Source organism: Patella vulgata, chromosome 3 (assembly GCF_932274485.2).
Source record: "Patella vulgata chromosome 3, xgPatVulg1.2, whole genome shotgun sequence".
Lineage (NCBI taxonomy): Eukaryota > Metazoa > Mollusca > Gastropoda > Patellidae > Patella > Patella vulgata.
This window is the reverse complement of record NC_065881.2, coordinates 24,628,894-24,642,030: the sequence shown is the minus strand read 5'-3', so window position 1 is coordinate 24,642,030 and position 13,137 is coordinate 24,628,894. Positions and strand designations below refer to the sequence as shown.

The 13,137-nt window shown below is 37.5% G+C and overlaps 1 protein-coding gene across 1 annotated transcript; it reads left to right on the top strand.

Moving 5' to 3' along the window:
- Positions 1 to 399: 399 nt before the first annotated feature.
- Positions 400 to 11,557, top strand: LOC126814777 (tolloid-like protein 2). Its single transcript, XM_050540146.2, has 9 exons — positions 400 to 490; positions 2,144 to 2,251; positions 3,089 to 3,231; positions 4,735 to 4,939; positions 5,687 to 5,701; positions 7,523 to 7,665; positions 8,405 to 8,576; positions 10,463 to 10,483; positions 10,715 to 11,557. Exons 2-9 carry the CDS (start codon positions 2,173 to 2,175, stop codon positions 11,245 to 11,247), a joined length of 1,311 nt encoding a protein of 436 aa, XP_050396103.1. The 5' UTR covers positions 400 to 490; positions 2,144 to 2,172; the 3' UTR covers positions 11,248 to 11,557.
- Positions 11,558 to 13,137: the final 1,580 nt, after the last annotated feature.

Genomic DNA, 13,137 nt, shown 5'->3' with positions numbered 1-13,137 from the left:
TTTCTAGGTCCCAAATATTAGCGATTTAGCGCCTTTAAAGTTGAGTGGCTTAAAGTACAAAAATACAACACACGGTATTGTGTGTGCTAGAAAGAGGAACTACATCCTGTTATACGGGCGGCTTTTAAACAAACTATACTTTTATTTATCTATTCGTCAACTCAATAGCTTAAAACATACAAACCACCGGAGTTGATAAATGAAATGCACACTCTTGTAATGGTATAAATCGCAACGGTTGTATGAGTGAACGCTTAAATAAGTTATATATTATTATGAGCATTTTTGATGCATTTTTATTGGTGCAGCTCTGCCACTGGGAAGTTGTATCACATACCGAGATACAGAAAAGAATATTGATTGCATGCATAAATGACTTCCATTAGAGAATGGCAACTGCCAATAGTTAGACCTTTCCCAATAACTCTTTGTCACATCTTTGGATACTTCTCTGTATAAGTCAATTGTGAATTTTCTAAAAGACATAACGGTAGGTTATTCTTACATTTATATACGTTTAAAAGATGAATATAAGTTCTTCATCTCCACATAAATCAGATAAAATATATTTATAATTGTGGCAGAATTAAATTGTGCAGTCTAATTGAAATTGGACCAAATTTTCGCTCCGTTTTTTTTTTCGGTACTTTCAGTAATGCGGAGATTGTTATTTTCGACTCCAGGTCAACCTACGAATTCTAGAAACCCGGGAAACAGAAAATTCCTCGAAATGTTTTGAAAGGCTATATTGTGACTAAAACATGTTCTGGTTGTTTGGACAGGTTTCTTATAGATTTTTGTCACGTTTCTTCAACGACAATTTTAATCGTTATGTTTTCATTAGATCGTCCAGTTTTACGGTGCCCACTATTACCTGACCTGCTGTCTAAAATTGTGCCAAAGTTTTCAAACTTATTTACAATTCTTCTGATCTTTTTCCTTGAAAGTGGATTCATATCAGTATAAATCTTGAAATGGTTTTGACTTACCAATGCTGGAGATTTCCCAGTTTCACAATACAGTTTTACTACATCTCTTTTGAACTCTAATTTGAAACTAACGATTACATCAGTTATGGTGTCATTACAGTAAAAATATGTAAACCGCAATGGTTTGAAAATGGGACAGGTTTTTTGCGACACTACTAAATTTTGCAATCTTTTATTGGAAAGGCGCATCTTTAATTATGTGTTTTATTGTTAATCGTGCAGGCCCGTATCTAGCCCAAAAATGTTGGGGGGGGGGGGGCTTCTGGGACGCCGATGGAACTTCTGGGGGTGCCCATATACCTACACTTGACGGTTCACGGCGAACGATACCGTAGAAGCGCCTCCCTTTTAAGGATCTAGGGTACTTCCCTCTCCCCCCTCAGAAAATTTGGTAAATAAGGTTTGCACCTGAGGAGAGGAACTATGAAAATGACAGGAAATTTCAATTTTGAGGCTGAATTTTCGATATTGGCGTATTATGATGGGGGCGCCTCATATATAACGACATGACATTGAGTGACATTGGTTGGGCGCCCCGCCAATCTCGTCGTGGGCGCTCAACTAATGTCACTCAGCTAATGTCACTCGCCTTAATGGGGCGCCTTAATGTTTTTCCAGGGGGGTGGGGGCGGTGACAGCTGCCCCCCTTGCCCCCTCCCCCGCTAGTTACGGGCCTAATGTTTGAATGAAATGTCCGAAAACCGAAAATAACATATGATTTTAATTAGATTGCTAGTTTGTGGATGGTTGTTATGTAATTAAGTGTAATTGATAAAATTAAGTGATAGCTATTTTGTTACGAAATGGAATGAATTGAAATGGGTTTTAACGTTCTACTCTTCTGACCCAACTGTGCTAATAAAGATGGGCATACCATACAATGAGCTATGAGGGAAATTTTGCCGGGACAGCGGCGCTACGGAATACTCTAATATCGAATTCCAACTGCTAAGGTATCTTTTACGTGTACGCCAATATGTACACGGGACCTCGGTTTTCCATCCCATCCGAATGAGTATACAGTTGTCTTTGTCAGGCCCTCCGTCCTGCACCACTTAACATACTTTTTAAAGATGACTTTTAGAAATATTAATTAATTCGATATATGGCTTTTATTATAATTATTTCATGTCTGTTTTTTACATTTATTTAAGTGATAGCACTAATAACAGTTCTGGAATTAATGATGAAATATAAATGGATGCTGGGAATGGTATGTGCCATATTATTGGTTTCACAGTCACATGCCACTTGTGATTCCGGTAAGTTTGACTTTATAATAATAATTATCGAGAAAATAGGAACACGTCGATTTTATCGGTTGGGCTTAATCACCCATTTTTTTTCAACGTTTATTATTAAACTATTTGCATGGTTTAGGAGAAAAGTCTACCTATTTTGTTTAGTCCTTTTTGAAGACGTCATGTAGAAGTATGCCCTTACGGGACCGAGCAATTTTAATCGAGAAAACCTCACACATTCCTACTGAGTTTTGTTGAGTTTTCATAAAAATCGACGTTATCCCTGCCCATCCCGCGTATAGGGCTATCTTAGGAAACATACAAGAACAAATTTTTATTGAAATTTTAAAATGGGTTTAAAAGAAAACAAGAGAACGAAATAGAGTAAATGGTCTGTTAAGCGGGTGCCTCAAACTTTTGGTGATCTTTACGAGACAGATGCTAACACAGATAAACAGCTAATCAACATGTATCTTCAGGCTAAATGTAAAGTGCGAAACAATGTAAAAAAAAAGCTAACCCCGAAACGACACGAAATAAGTAAAAATGAAATCCATCGAACTGATACTAAATAACAAAAATCGATATAAATCCATGTTGTTTTAGGGTTTTTTTGTATCTAGTTTTGTTTTACTCTTTGCAGATACAAAATGACAATCTGTATTAAATGAATCACTCGGATAAAAATCTGTTATTTTAAAATCGTTTTAACACCCTGTTGAAGAACCTGGTCGTAAATGACAACTGCAAAATTTGTTCAAACAAGATTAAGATAGCAGTCACCAATCACGCATGTGGTAAATGTAAGTTTTAACAATGTGGTTATTAATGATATCTTGATTTATCTAATTATTGTAGACTGTAATATAACCTTACATGGAGACTCAGGATGTTTTACGTCACCAAATTATCCGTATAAATATCTAGACAATAAAATATGCACATACAATATAACTGTTGAAGAAGGGATGGTTATAAAGTTAACATTTTCTGACCTTGAGGTAAGTTGGTAAGTTTAGTACTACAGAGGTTTTTTAGGTACCTAAACTCCCTATATTAAACATGCATTATGCAAGAGCTAAATCTGCCTATTGCAGACCTTTCTTTAGGCCTGAAATGTTTTCTAAAGTATTAATTGATCCAGGCCTTAATCAACTGTCGATGGCATCACATTTCTCCGATCTTAAATAGATTAGAATGGTTCAGCGATACTTTGATTTAATCAAATATGGAGGACTTAGCTTCGATCAACCAGTACGGTGGTTGAAATTATTGCACACGTCTGTCAAACCTTCAAAGGCTAATATCTTCGCTTGCAATAGAGTAATTTGAATGAAATGTTCAAATTATTCATTTTACATCATCTACTTTCGAACTATTATAGCAAGAATGGCTAGTTCTTTATCTAAATCTTACATAATGTATCTTTAATGGGATGGGGTATATGGTATGTCCTTGAAAGAGTAAACATATCCCATCCCGTGCACAACACCCAACACTGCTTATAGCTAACGAATACTAATGGCTAGAAGATAATCTAGGGACGAAAGGCCACCAAGAAGTCAGTGGTCAAAATACCACAATTGTTTTTAGCTGTAACCTGTATTATTAACTGATGAACAAATGCGACCAATAGTGTTTTTTTTTTATATATTTCGAATAACATTTTGATTTGATACAATGATACAACACTCAATGTCTGTAACGTGGACCTTATCTGGGGACAGCATAATTAAAACACCTTTGGATTTGGTCCTACACACTGTAGAATAGGAAATGAAATGAAATGAAATGGGTTTATAGTCCTACTGATCATTTCTGCTCAAACTGTGATAATTGCAGACGGCTATACGCTATATAGTGTGATATGACGGAAATTTTGCCCAGACAGCGGCGCTACGGCCCATCCGAACGACTCTTGTGTTGTCCCTTGCCAGGCCCACTGTCTTGCACCACTGACAAGGGAGAACCACACCGGAAAATCCCGATGAACTTTCTCGGCCAGGGGTTGTGTGCACTACCCGGACTAGCGAAGACGGACGGACAAATGCCATGCTCTTATTTCAAATTCCAACTGTCAATTTTTTGTTTGTTTTGTTTTGTTTTTTGTTTTTTTGTTGTTTTTTTTTGTCGTGCACGTTATGGTGTACACGGCACATTGACATTTCGTCCCATCCAGACGACTGAGAATTCCTTTCGGTCGACACGGGATTCGATCCCGAGATGTCCTGGTTAGTAAGCTGGCGCCTTACTCTCTGCGTCACGGTGGTTCCTATAGAAATGAGTCCTGTACACTCTATACATTATTAAACTAATATTACACTTAGAAAGACCTAGCAATTCCTGGTCTGCATATAAGCACCAATTGGCTGTTTATTACAACGGAATTTTATTTTAAATAGTTGCTAGTATCAAAGTTCATGTTGATCCTCACATAATATATACCCAAGTAACAACAAAATATTAAAATATAAATATTTTTGTTTTGTTTCTACCATTGTCAGACTGGAATAAATGGCGATGTAAGGATCAGAGAAAAGGGCATTGAGGTAGCTAATTATAGCGGTGGAACAATACCAGATCCACTCTACAGTACAACAAATGCTTTATACATTGTATTTACATCTGGTAATATTATCGGTAGTGTTGCTGGAGAAAGTACGGATAATGATTCGAGTGAATACTTTTTTTTCTCAGCTTCTTTTACAGGTATGTGTCTATGAATACCCAACAATGATAAAAATTATAACAACTACATAATCTAATCTCTGCAGGAGTACTAAAATACACAAAGATTGTCTTTCAACAGTTCTATACTGTGTTCTTGCTGCCATTTATTGGTGGTCACTCGTACCACTATTCATGTCACTGATTTAGTGATGAAACCGTCATTGTTAATCCAGACCACACCTGGCGGCAATGGGAAGTGCACAAAATGTGAATTATACATCTCATATTTCCAATCTAATTAAAATATAGATCTATATTTCGTTTCGTTTTTTATACTTTCGATGGCGTACACTACATGTAGATCTAACTTTTTACTCTGTGGTTATAGTGGGAGTTCACGTTCTATGACGTCAGGTACCAAGCAAGCGGCACTTGACCCGATAACGTCAGTCATTCGATTAACCAATTAGCGACCGCTATGCTTTTTTAAATCTACTTTTGCTTTGTTTTGATTTCTATTGCTGGTAATGTCTACCCACGGTTACGCGCAAAAAAGGTCAAACGCTCGATTCGACAGACCATTTGATTGGCTGACCCCTCATTTCAAGCAGAACACTAGTTAAATAACAAGTCTTCCAGATCCAAGTGTAGTAAAGACAAGTAAAAACGAAATTTTGAACTATAAAAAAACGAAACGAAATTGGATCTGTGTTTTAATCAGATTGCTCATATTTCGGTCCTAAAATCACCGAGGTATCTTTTTAAACCCATTTAATTTTCTTTCAGGATTACCTGGATCCCGTGAGTAGATCATAAGTTATTTATTACAGTGGAATTTTTAAAACAATTTTCTTATTATTAAAATATTCACAGAGAAAAATGTTTAGGCAGTCCAGAGAAATAAATATAGGCAAAAATGCAATGAAACTTTTGAGGTATTCTGTCCTCCATATATACCACTGTTAAGCTGACATAATGCGCAAGGTATGGATGAATCCCCTGCGTCAAGAACAGTACGTTAGGGAAATCAGCCTCGGTGATTGGTGTTTTTATTGTCTGTATTCCACAGTGGGACCTTGGCAACTTCCTACAGCCAAGAAATGTCAAGTCATTGACATGGGAAATCCGTTGATTGCACGACAGATGGGTAAAGGACCGTCAATGTTATGGTACATGTAACCCTTGCAAGAGAAGATGCATCACTATTGAGACTCGTGCGACGTCATCCATTTGCGTCAAGCGCTAGGTTAAAAAGCCAATGGTTACCCTAAGAGATTTTAAGGCTTCGCGACTAGCATGGTGCGAGAACGACACCATTTGACCATGGCGTCATCTGGCAGAGAACGGTGTGGCAACGTAGGAACATGGCATATGATAAGAGAAATCGCATGGTGACAATGGAATATAAGGGCATTATATTAAAGAGAAAGAGAGGGGGGGGGGCAAGGTCCAATCGACACAAACTAGGTAATTTCGGGACTATCATATGGTTGAATTTTATTTCAATATTTCGCTTGGGGTCTTTAGTTGGAGGAAACAAGAAAACCCACTAGATTGGACAGGCGACCCTACTCCTTGTCACGTACAAGTAAGTGGGGAACCGAAACCACGCCACTTGACTAAATGACAGAGATTCAGATCTAACGGGTACGCGTTAAACAATACTAGCATCCCCCCACCAATCAGAGAAAAGTCCACTACTCTAGTCGTGAAGTACCCAACCAAGGTTTGATGCCGAAGCAATTGAACTTAAAATGTCAGTCAAGAAGGTAAAGCTCCACTGGGTCAAGAACAGAACGTCTGAGGACTGGGGCCACCTCCTACAATCCGTAATCTACATGGACACCATCTTAGTCATTTTAAAAGTTATTTTATAATACACACGACAAGATGAACTCCTGTGGTACTAATTCTGGAACGACTATTTGAAACAATTACCAGTCTGACTGGTTCCAACCAAATTAACCAGATTACTGAAAGTGTTTCTCAGTTGGCAAAGGATTTTGCTTTGTTCTTTGTACATAATATCTTTGCTTCCTTCAGTGCAGTAGATATACGGAAACTACAGGAAAGCTCACCCAAAACACGACACCAACTATGCGCAGCTTTGGTTCGATATCATTCCTGATAAAACAACCTCGTGATTGTTACGCATCTGTGATTCGTAATGTTATTTATATCGGGTGTGTTTCAGGCTGACTTAAAAAGAACTAGCCCATTTTAAAGGCGGCTATTTATTCTCCCGTTATCAGGTCAAAGTGTGTACATTAATCCTTAAAATATTGACGATATCTTATATATCATGGAGCACCAAATATCATCTCCTTTTGTTGACGATTGATCCAAATTGCGGTTGAGATTGTGAATCATGAAGTATTGCTCGAACTCTTTCAAAGGTGCTTTGGAGTTTGCGGAACCACAATAGAATCGATAGCGTCCTGTCTCTCTTAGTAATGCAAATATTATTCAAACTAATTCAAGGTCAATTGTTCTGTTCTCCAAATTTTATTTAAGTGGTATTCTAGCACACATCAAACCACCACACGTTTTGTGTACGTAATACGTAAGCAATGTCTATCGTCTGTTATCTTAATATCACTCTGTTGCTATCTATTTATCTAGATTGTAACCAGAAGTTAAATGGAAATTCTGGTTATTTCACGTCACCGAATTATCCAGATAAATATCCCAAACATCAAAATTGTACATACAATGTAATAGTACCAGTAGAATTGATTATAAAGTTAACATTTTCTGACTTTAAGGTAAGCTAATATAAAGATACGTAACCCTATTATTAAACACGCTATATCCTTTAGCACCATACTGCAACAGCACCATACTGCAAATCTGATATGTTAAATCGAAGGGTACTTACAACCTGGACACCTGGATTGTCCAAGTCTGTATTGTTGAACTTATTTACTGTAGTATATTATGTATATTTGCATTACGGATAGTGATATATTAGAACAGAGAAGGGACAACAAAGTAACCCTTTCGTCGATGTCAGAGTTAGGAGATTAACAATATAATCACGATTATAATTACGAGGGATTTAAGGTGGGCTTATGACTTTCTCGGCCAGGCCAACGCAGGGTGCGAACCCGAGGCCTGGTTCCTGCGTCTTACTGTATGAGCCACCGAGGCCCCATGTTCCCGGAGCAATGGCCAGATAAATCTGCAAGGAGTATGTCAAGGCCATCGTTAAATTTAATATTTGTTTCTGATACACGGGAATTAAATTGATTTGCTAACTAAATTGCGGTAAGTCTGACAGTGTTTAGTGGGATTAGGTCTAATCAAACCAAACACTATTCTATACACCGCGATAAAACTGATTTCAATCTCGATTATTGGCGTTATTAAAATAGTAGATGTTCATCCCACAAAATAAATTAATACACAAACCTGAATGAAATCGACAATTATATTTATAAACCAGATCAAAGATACTTAAATTTCAACACCCACATCATCTTATTTGTTTATTTATTTGAAAAGACTGGAGCCCTCGGTAGTATTGTATTGATCAGTGAAAATGGAAGTCTAATAGCTGGAATTACAGGGATTTATGAACGAGGTCCAATATTTTACAGTACATCCTATACTATATCAGTTAGATTTTCATCTGATGATAGTGCAAGTTACACAGGATTCTCAGCTAATTTTACAGGTATGTATAAACGTCTGAAACCTTCACCAAATACAGCTACAAACGTTACTACTGCGACGTCCAGTTGCGTATCCACCAAAAAAATCAAAACTATACCCATGTTATTTTTTCGGCGGGATCTTGAATTTTCATCCTATTTGATGCTCGTGTTTAGGAATATTTCAATATACGGGTTTATTTTTCGTAGCTTAATCGGACAGGCGGAAGGGTAAAGGCCGAAATTACAATACATTATTTTGACGTTTCATGGCGTCAGTAAATAATAATATTTTTGAATTGAAAGTACAATTTTTATCCGATTTTAAGAACCGTTCAAATATACCACCGTTACACCATAATGGTGGTTGAATTCGAATGTCTTGAAAATCGGACCGAAATTGCCCTACAAAATGGCCGCTCCTCGTACGTAAATAGTGTATAAGTATGTAATACCAAGGTTGTGGACAATAACAATTTCTATCCGATTTTGATGAAACTTAAAATATATGTTTATATCCCAAAGATCTCGATTCCTTTCGATATTCGCACATATCGGACCGTAACCTGCTGGATAATGGCCCCTGAGTAATCGAAAAATCGCGTTTTTAGTTTGTGGATCCTTTAGAGGTCACAATTTTTATCCGATTTGATGAAACTTAAAGTATATGTTTATATCCTAAAGATCTGGGTAGTGGACCCTAATTTCCTGTGGCCCCTGATTGTACGAGAAAACTATTTCTTAGCCTGTTCCCTGTCCTCTTGCAAAATGTGGGTGTATCTTGCATGGCAACCGCTTGTTTCTTTACATCCACTGGTTACTTAGCTGAATTGTTGAACCATTTAAAGGAGCTAAATCTTTATTCTTTGGTACCTAGCAAAGCATATAATAATGTTATATGCATGTATATAAACTGATTTTACATTCAGTCGTTTCTGTTTTTACTGTAATTTCTAATCAGTTATGTTCGGCGAAATACGCGAAGAGTCAAAATTGAATGTAAGTCTTTGGCGTCTAATTATTCTAGTCTACACCGGTAGTATTCTCCTGTGGGGTATGGTTAGCCTTGTTCATCGAGTTGCTTCATTACAAATGGCGTTCGAACGGATTCTGGCACGCGATATTGTGTGCCGTTTTAAAATTTTCATTTTATCTTATTTATTGAATGTCAGTAGCCCATCTTTTCACGATAAGATAACAACATCAATCTTGATTTAAATTGACCATTAATACGTGTTCGTCATGTCGAAGACTTTTGATGATATTGAGTTAGAGACTTGCCTCCTTTAATGATAAAACGGAGACTAAGATTTGTTTTCTTTAAACGAATATAATAAGGCGTAAACGCCTAAATGTTATCCATATATTTTGATCGGAAAACACACTTGCACCTGCCTCGCAAAATCAAATTTGATGATTTCAATTTGGGCGCGGATCGAACAACAACGTCTTACGCCATAGTCCATGCCGTTTACACAAAATGTGAAATGTGTACGTAGAGGTCACGATTCAAATGAAACTTACAATATTATGTTCAGGATCGAAAGGTCTCGGATGAGTTTCATTTTGGTGCGCATCATACCGCAGGGCTAAGGCCCCTGCCTTTTACTCTAGTGTGATGAATAAGAGCATGAACCCTATCGATTCCCATCGTTCTCTGGTGGTTTGTTAAGGACGAACGAACCCAATGCATGGTGCCACCTTCCGTTACGGAGTTACCCCCTTTGTCGAAAACTTGTAAAAGAGACAGAGGCTATAGTTTTTAAACATTATTTTTTTAAATTTGGAATGATGATATGCACGAACCCTGCCAATATTCAACGTTCCGTAATCATTTCGTTCTGCCCTCAAATCAAACAAATAACAAATATCTAAATAATCTATATTGTAATATTTATGATCTTTACAGCTTTACCTGGACCTAACTGTGGTGAGTAGATATATTTTATGGCTGATAAATTAAGAGTTAATATGATTCACACAAATATCGTGCGTTTCGGTTGGTCACCAATATCATAGTTTCTGTAAAACTAACACAATACACACCATTTGTATTTTAACAGCTTATTGATTTTACAGAATACTTTGGTTCTCGGCAAGTTTAAATTGCTAGAAACGGTACATTTCACGTTTGATTTTAAGTCTTTGTGTGTTTTTCCAGGGAATTGTACTTTTATGGATCCAGAAACACATCAGCCTACCAGTGCCACTGCATCATCAGATGCAACCTTTGAACCAGTTACTGGAAGCACCGAAACGCCTCCCACAGCGATGCAGTTGGTAACTGTTGTTTCGACGGTACACGGACCAAATATATCAACTGCTACAGTTGTGAATCAGTGGTCTCAAACTACCCCTTACTTTCGACCTCCATCAACGGCAATGGCTGACGGAATATTACGATCGAGAATTTGTCGAGAGGTTGTAGTTGGCATGTTACAATCGGCCATACTAGATAACGTCGTCAGAAAAATCAAGAACGAGTTAACAGTCAACAAATCTAATCTCTCGTCTGTTACCAGAAAGAAAGTGAGCCAGGAAGACGACAGAAAAAGTTCTGCTGCTATTGGTTATTTTGGCGTTACCTTCTGTGTCTTGCCTTTGGTCTTGATAACTATATTGGATATTTCTAAACTAATGCAATATTTAAAAACAAACTCTAGGGACGAGAGCAATATCCATGGTGATTGTTGATTCATAAGGACACCGGCTCCCAAAGTGTGTTCCCCTAAATCACCGTGTCTCGCAAGGAAAAGTCAGGTGGTTTTGTGGGATACAATTCCATATGAAAAATTAAGTGTCTAACGCTAAACCAACGTGACAATCGTACATTATTTTATAGTAGATGAAATATTTAACTCGCGTGACGTTTTCATTAAATGGCACATGTAGGAAAGTGTCCGTATTTTAAGTTACGTCTTCGTGAAGTATCAATATATTTCGTACCCTAATGTAGAGTGATTCATGTACAGAACTAAAATCCAATAAACGAGCTATATTTGGGGCTTATTTTAACATATGATAAGACTTACCATGAAAACATCATTCATGAACAATTAAATTATTACTAAGTTGGATATTTGTGTGTTGTAACCATTTGAATATTTTTTGAATAACTTGATGAAAAATTGACCGCTCATGTATAGCGTTACAGCGGTAGATGTTTCTTGGTCACATTAAAGTTTTAATTTGAGCTCTGAAAATCGAATTCATAATTTCCTCAGTCGGGATTCTTGGGTTTTTTTTTTGCGTATATACGTACAAATAACGATAGAATTTAACATCTGTATACGCGTGCAGAGAGAGAGAGAGAGAGAGAGAGAGAGAGAAAGAGAAAGAGAGATGAAACTAAATAACTTCAAATATAAGAAAACATTGTCGCGTATTTATGAGCTAGACTATAGTTAAAGGGCAATATTGGTGCCAGTCATTATCACATATGTGATAGAGCTGGTTAAACACATTCCAAATATAATTTTATGTCAGAGATCATTGATACGATAGCTGAGTAATACAGTTTTTCTGAATCGGAAGTGACGAACGCCAAAGGAAAACACGAGTCCCCTCTCTATATAACTGACTGATGTGACGAATGATAACGGATATACGGGCGAATTTCTGCTCACTAATAATTTCTTTGAAGACCAAAAGTTATTGTGTGAGACTGTGAGAGGATATCTGACAATTCATAAAAAGAATTGACTGTCACTAGATAAACGAACACGAAAGAAAAACAGAAAAGTCCGTGCATTACCATGTTTATATAAGGTATAGAATGAATATAGACAAGGGAATGTACGGACTATTTCTATTTTTCTCGTGTTCTCTTATCTAATGACATTCAATTACTTTATGGAATTGTCAGGTATCCTCTTACAGTCCCATATAACAACTTTAGGTCTCCAAAGAAATTATTAGTGAGCAGAAATTCGCCCGTATATCCGTTATCATTCGTCACATCAGTCAGTTATATAGAGAGGCGACTCGTGTTTTCCTTTGGCGTTCGTCACTTCCGATTCAGAAAAACTGTATTACTCAGCTATCGTAGCAATGATCTCTGACATAAAATTATATTTGGAATGTGTTTAACCAGCTCTATCACATATGTGATAATGACTGGCACCAATATTGTCCTTTAAAACATTCTAACAACCGAGAATTTCGTGATTTACAAACGCAGTATGCAGTGCCGGATTAACCTTGTGGGGAGCCTGTGACATACCAACTGTGCGGAGGCTTATTGTTGTTTGTTCATATTGCTCGTACTGACCGCGGATAGTACTAGTATGTACTCCGCCCCCTTGAGTGCCTGGGGTGTTTTCCTCCAGGAATTTGTTTTCAAAATTAGGATTAATTTCAGTGCATCTGAGACAATTTAGGTAGCGATTTCCTGAGCCCCCGAAAATCTGTTGGTACCTACCAGTCCCGGGGCCCCCAATATCCCTTACTGCCCAGGACCCCATTCCTCGCCCCCTCAGCCCAGGTATAAAATATTAGTATGACCCAGAATTGTGGGGGACCCTTAAATGTGGGGGACCCGGGACATTTGTCCCACTCCCCCCCCCCCCCCTAGATCCGGTACTG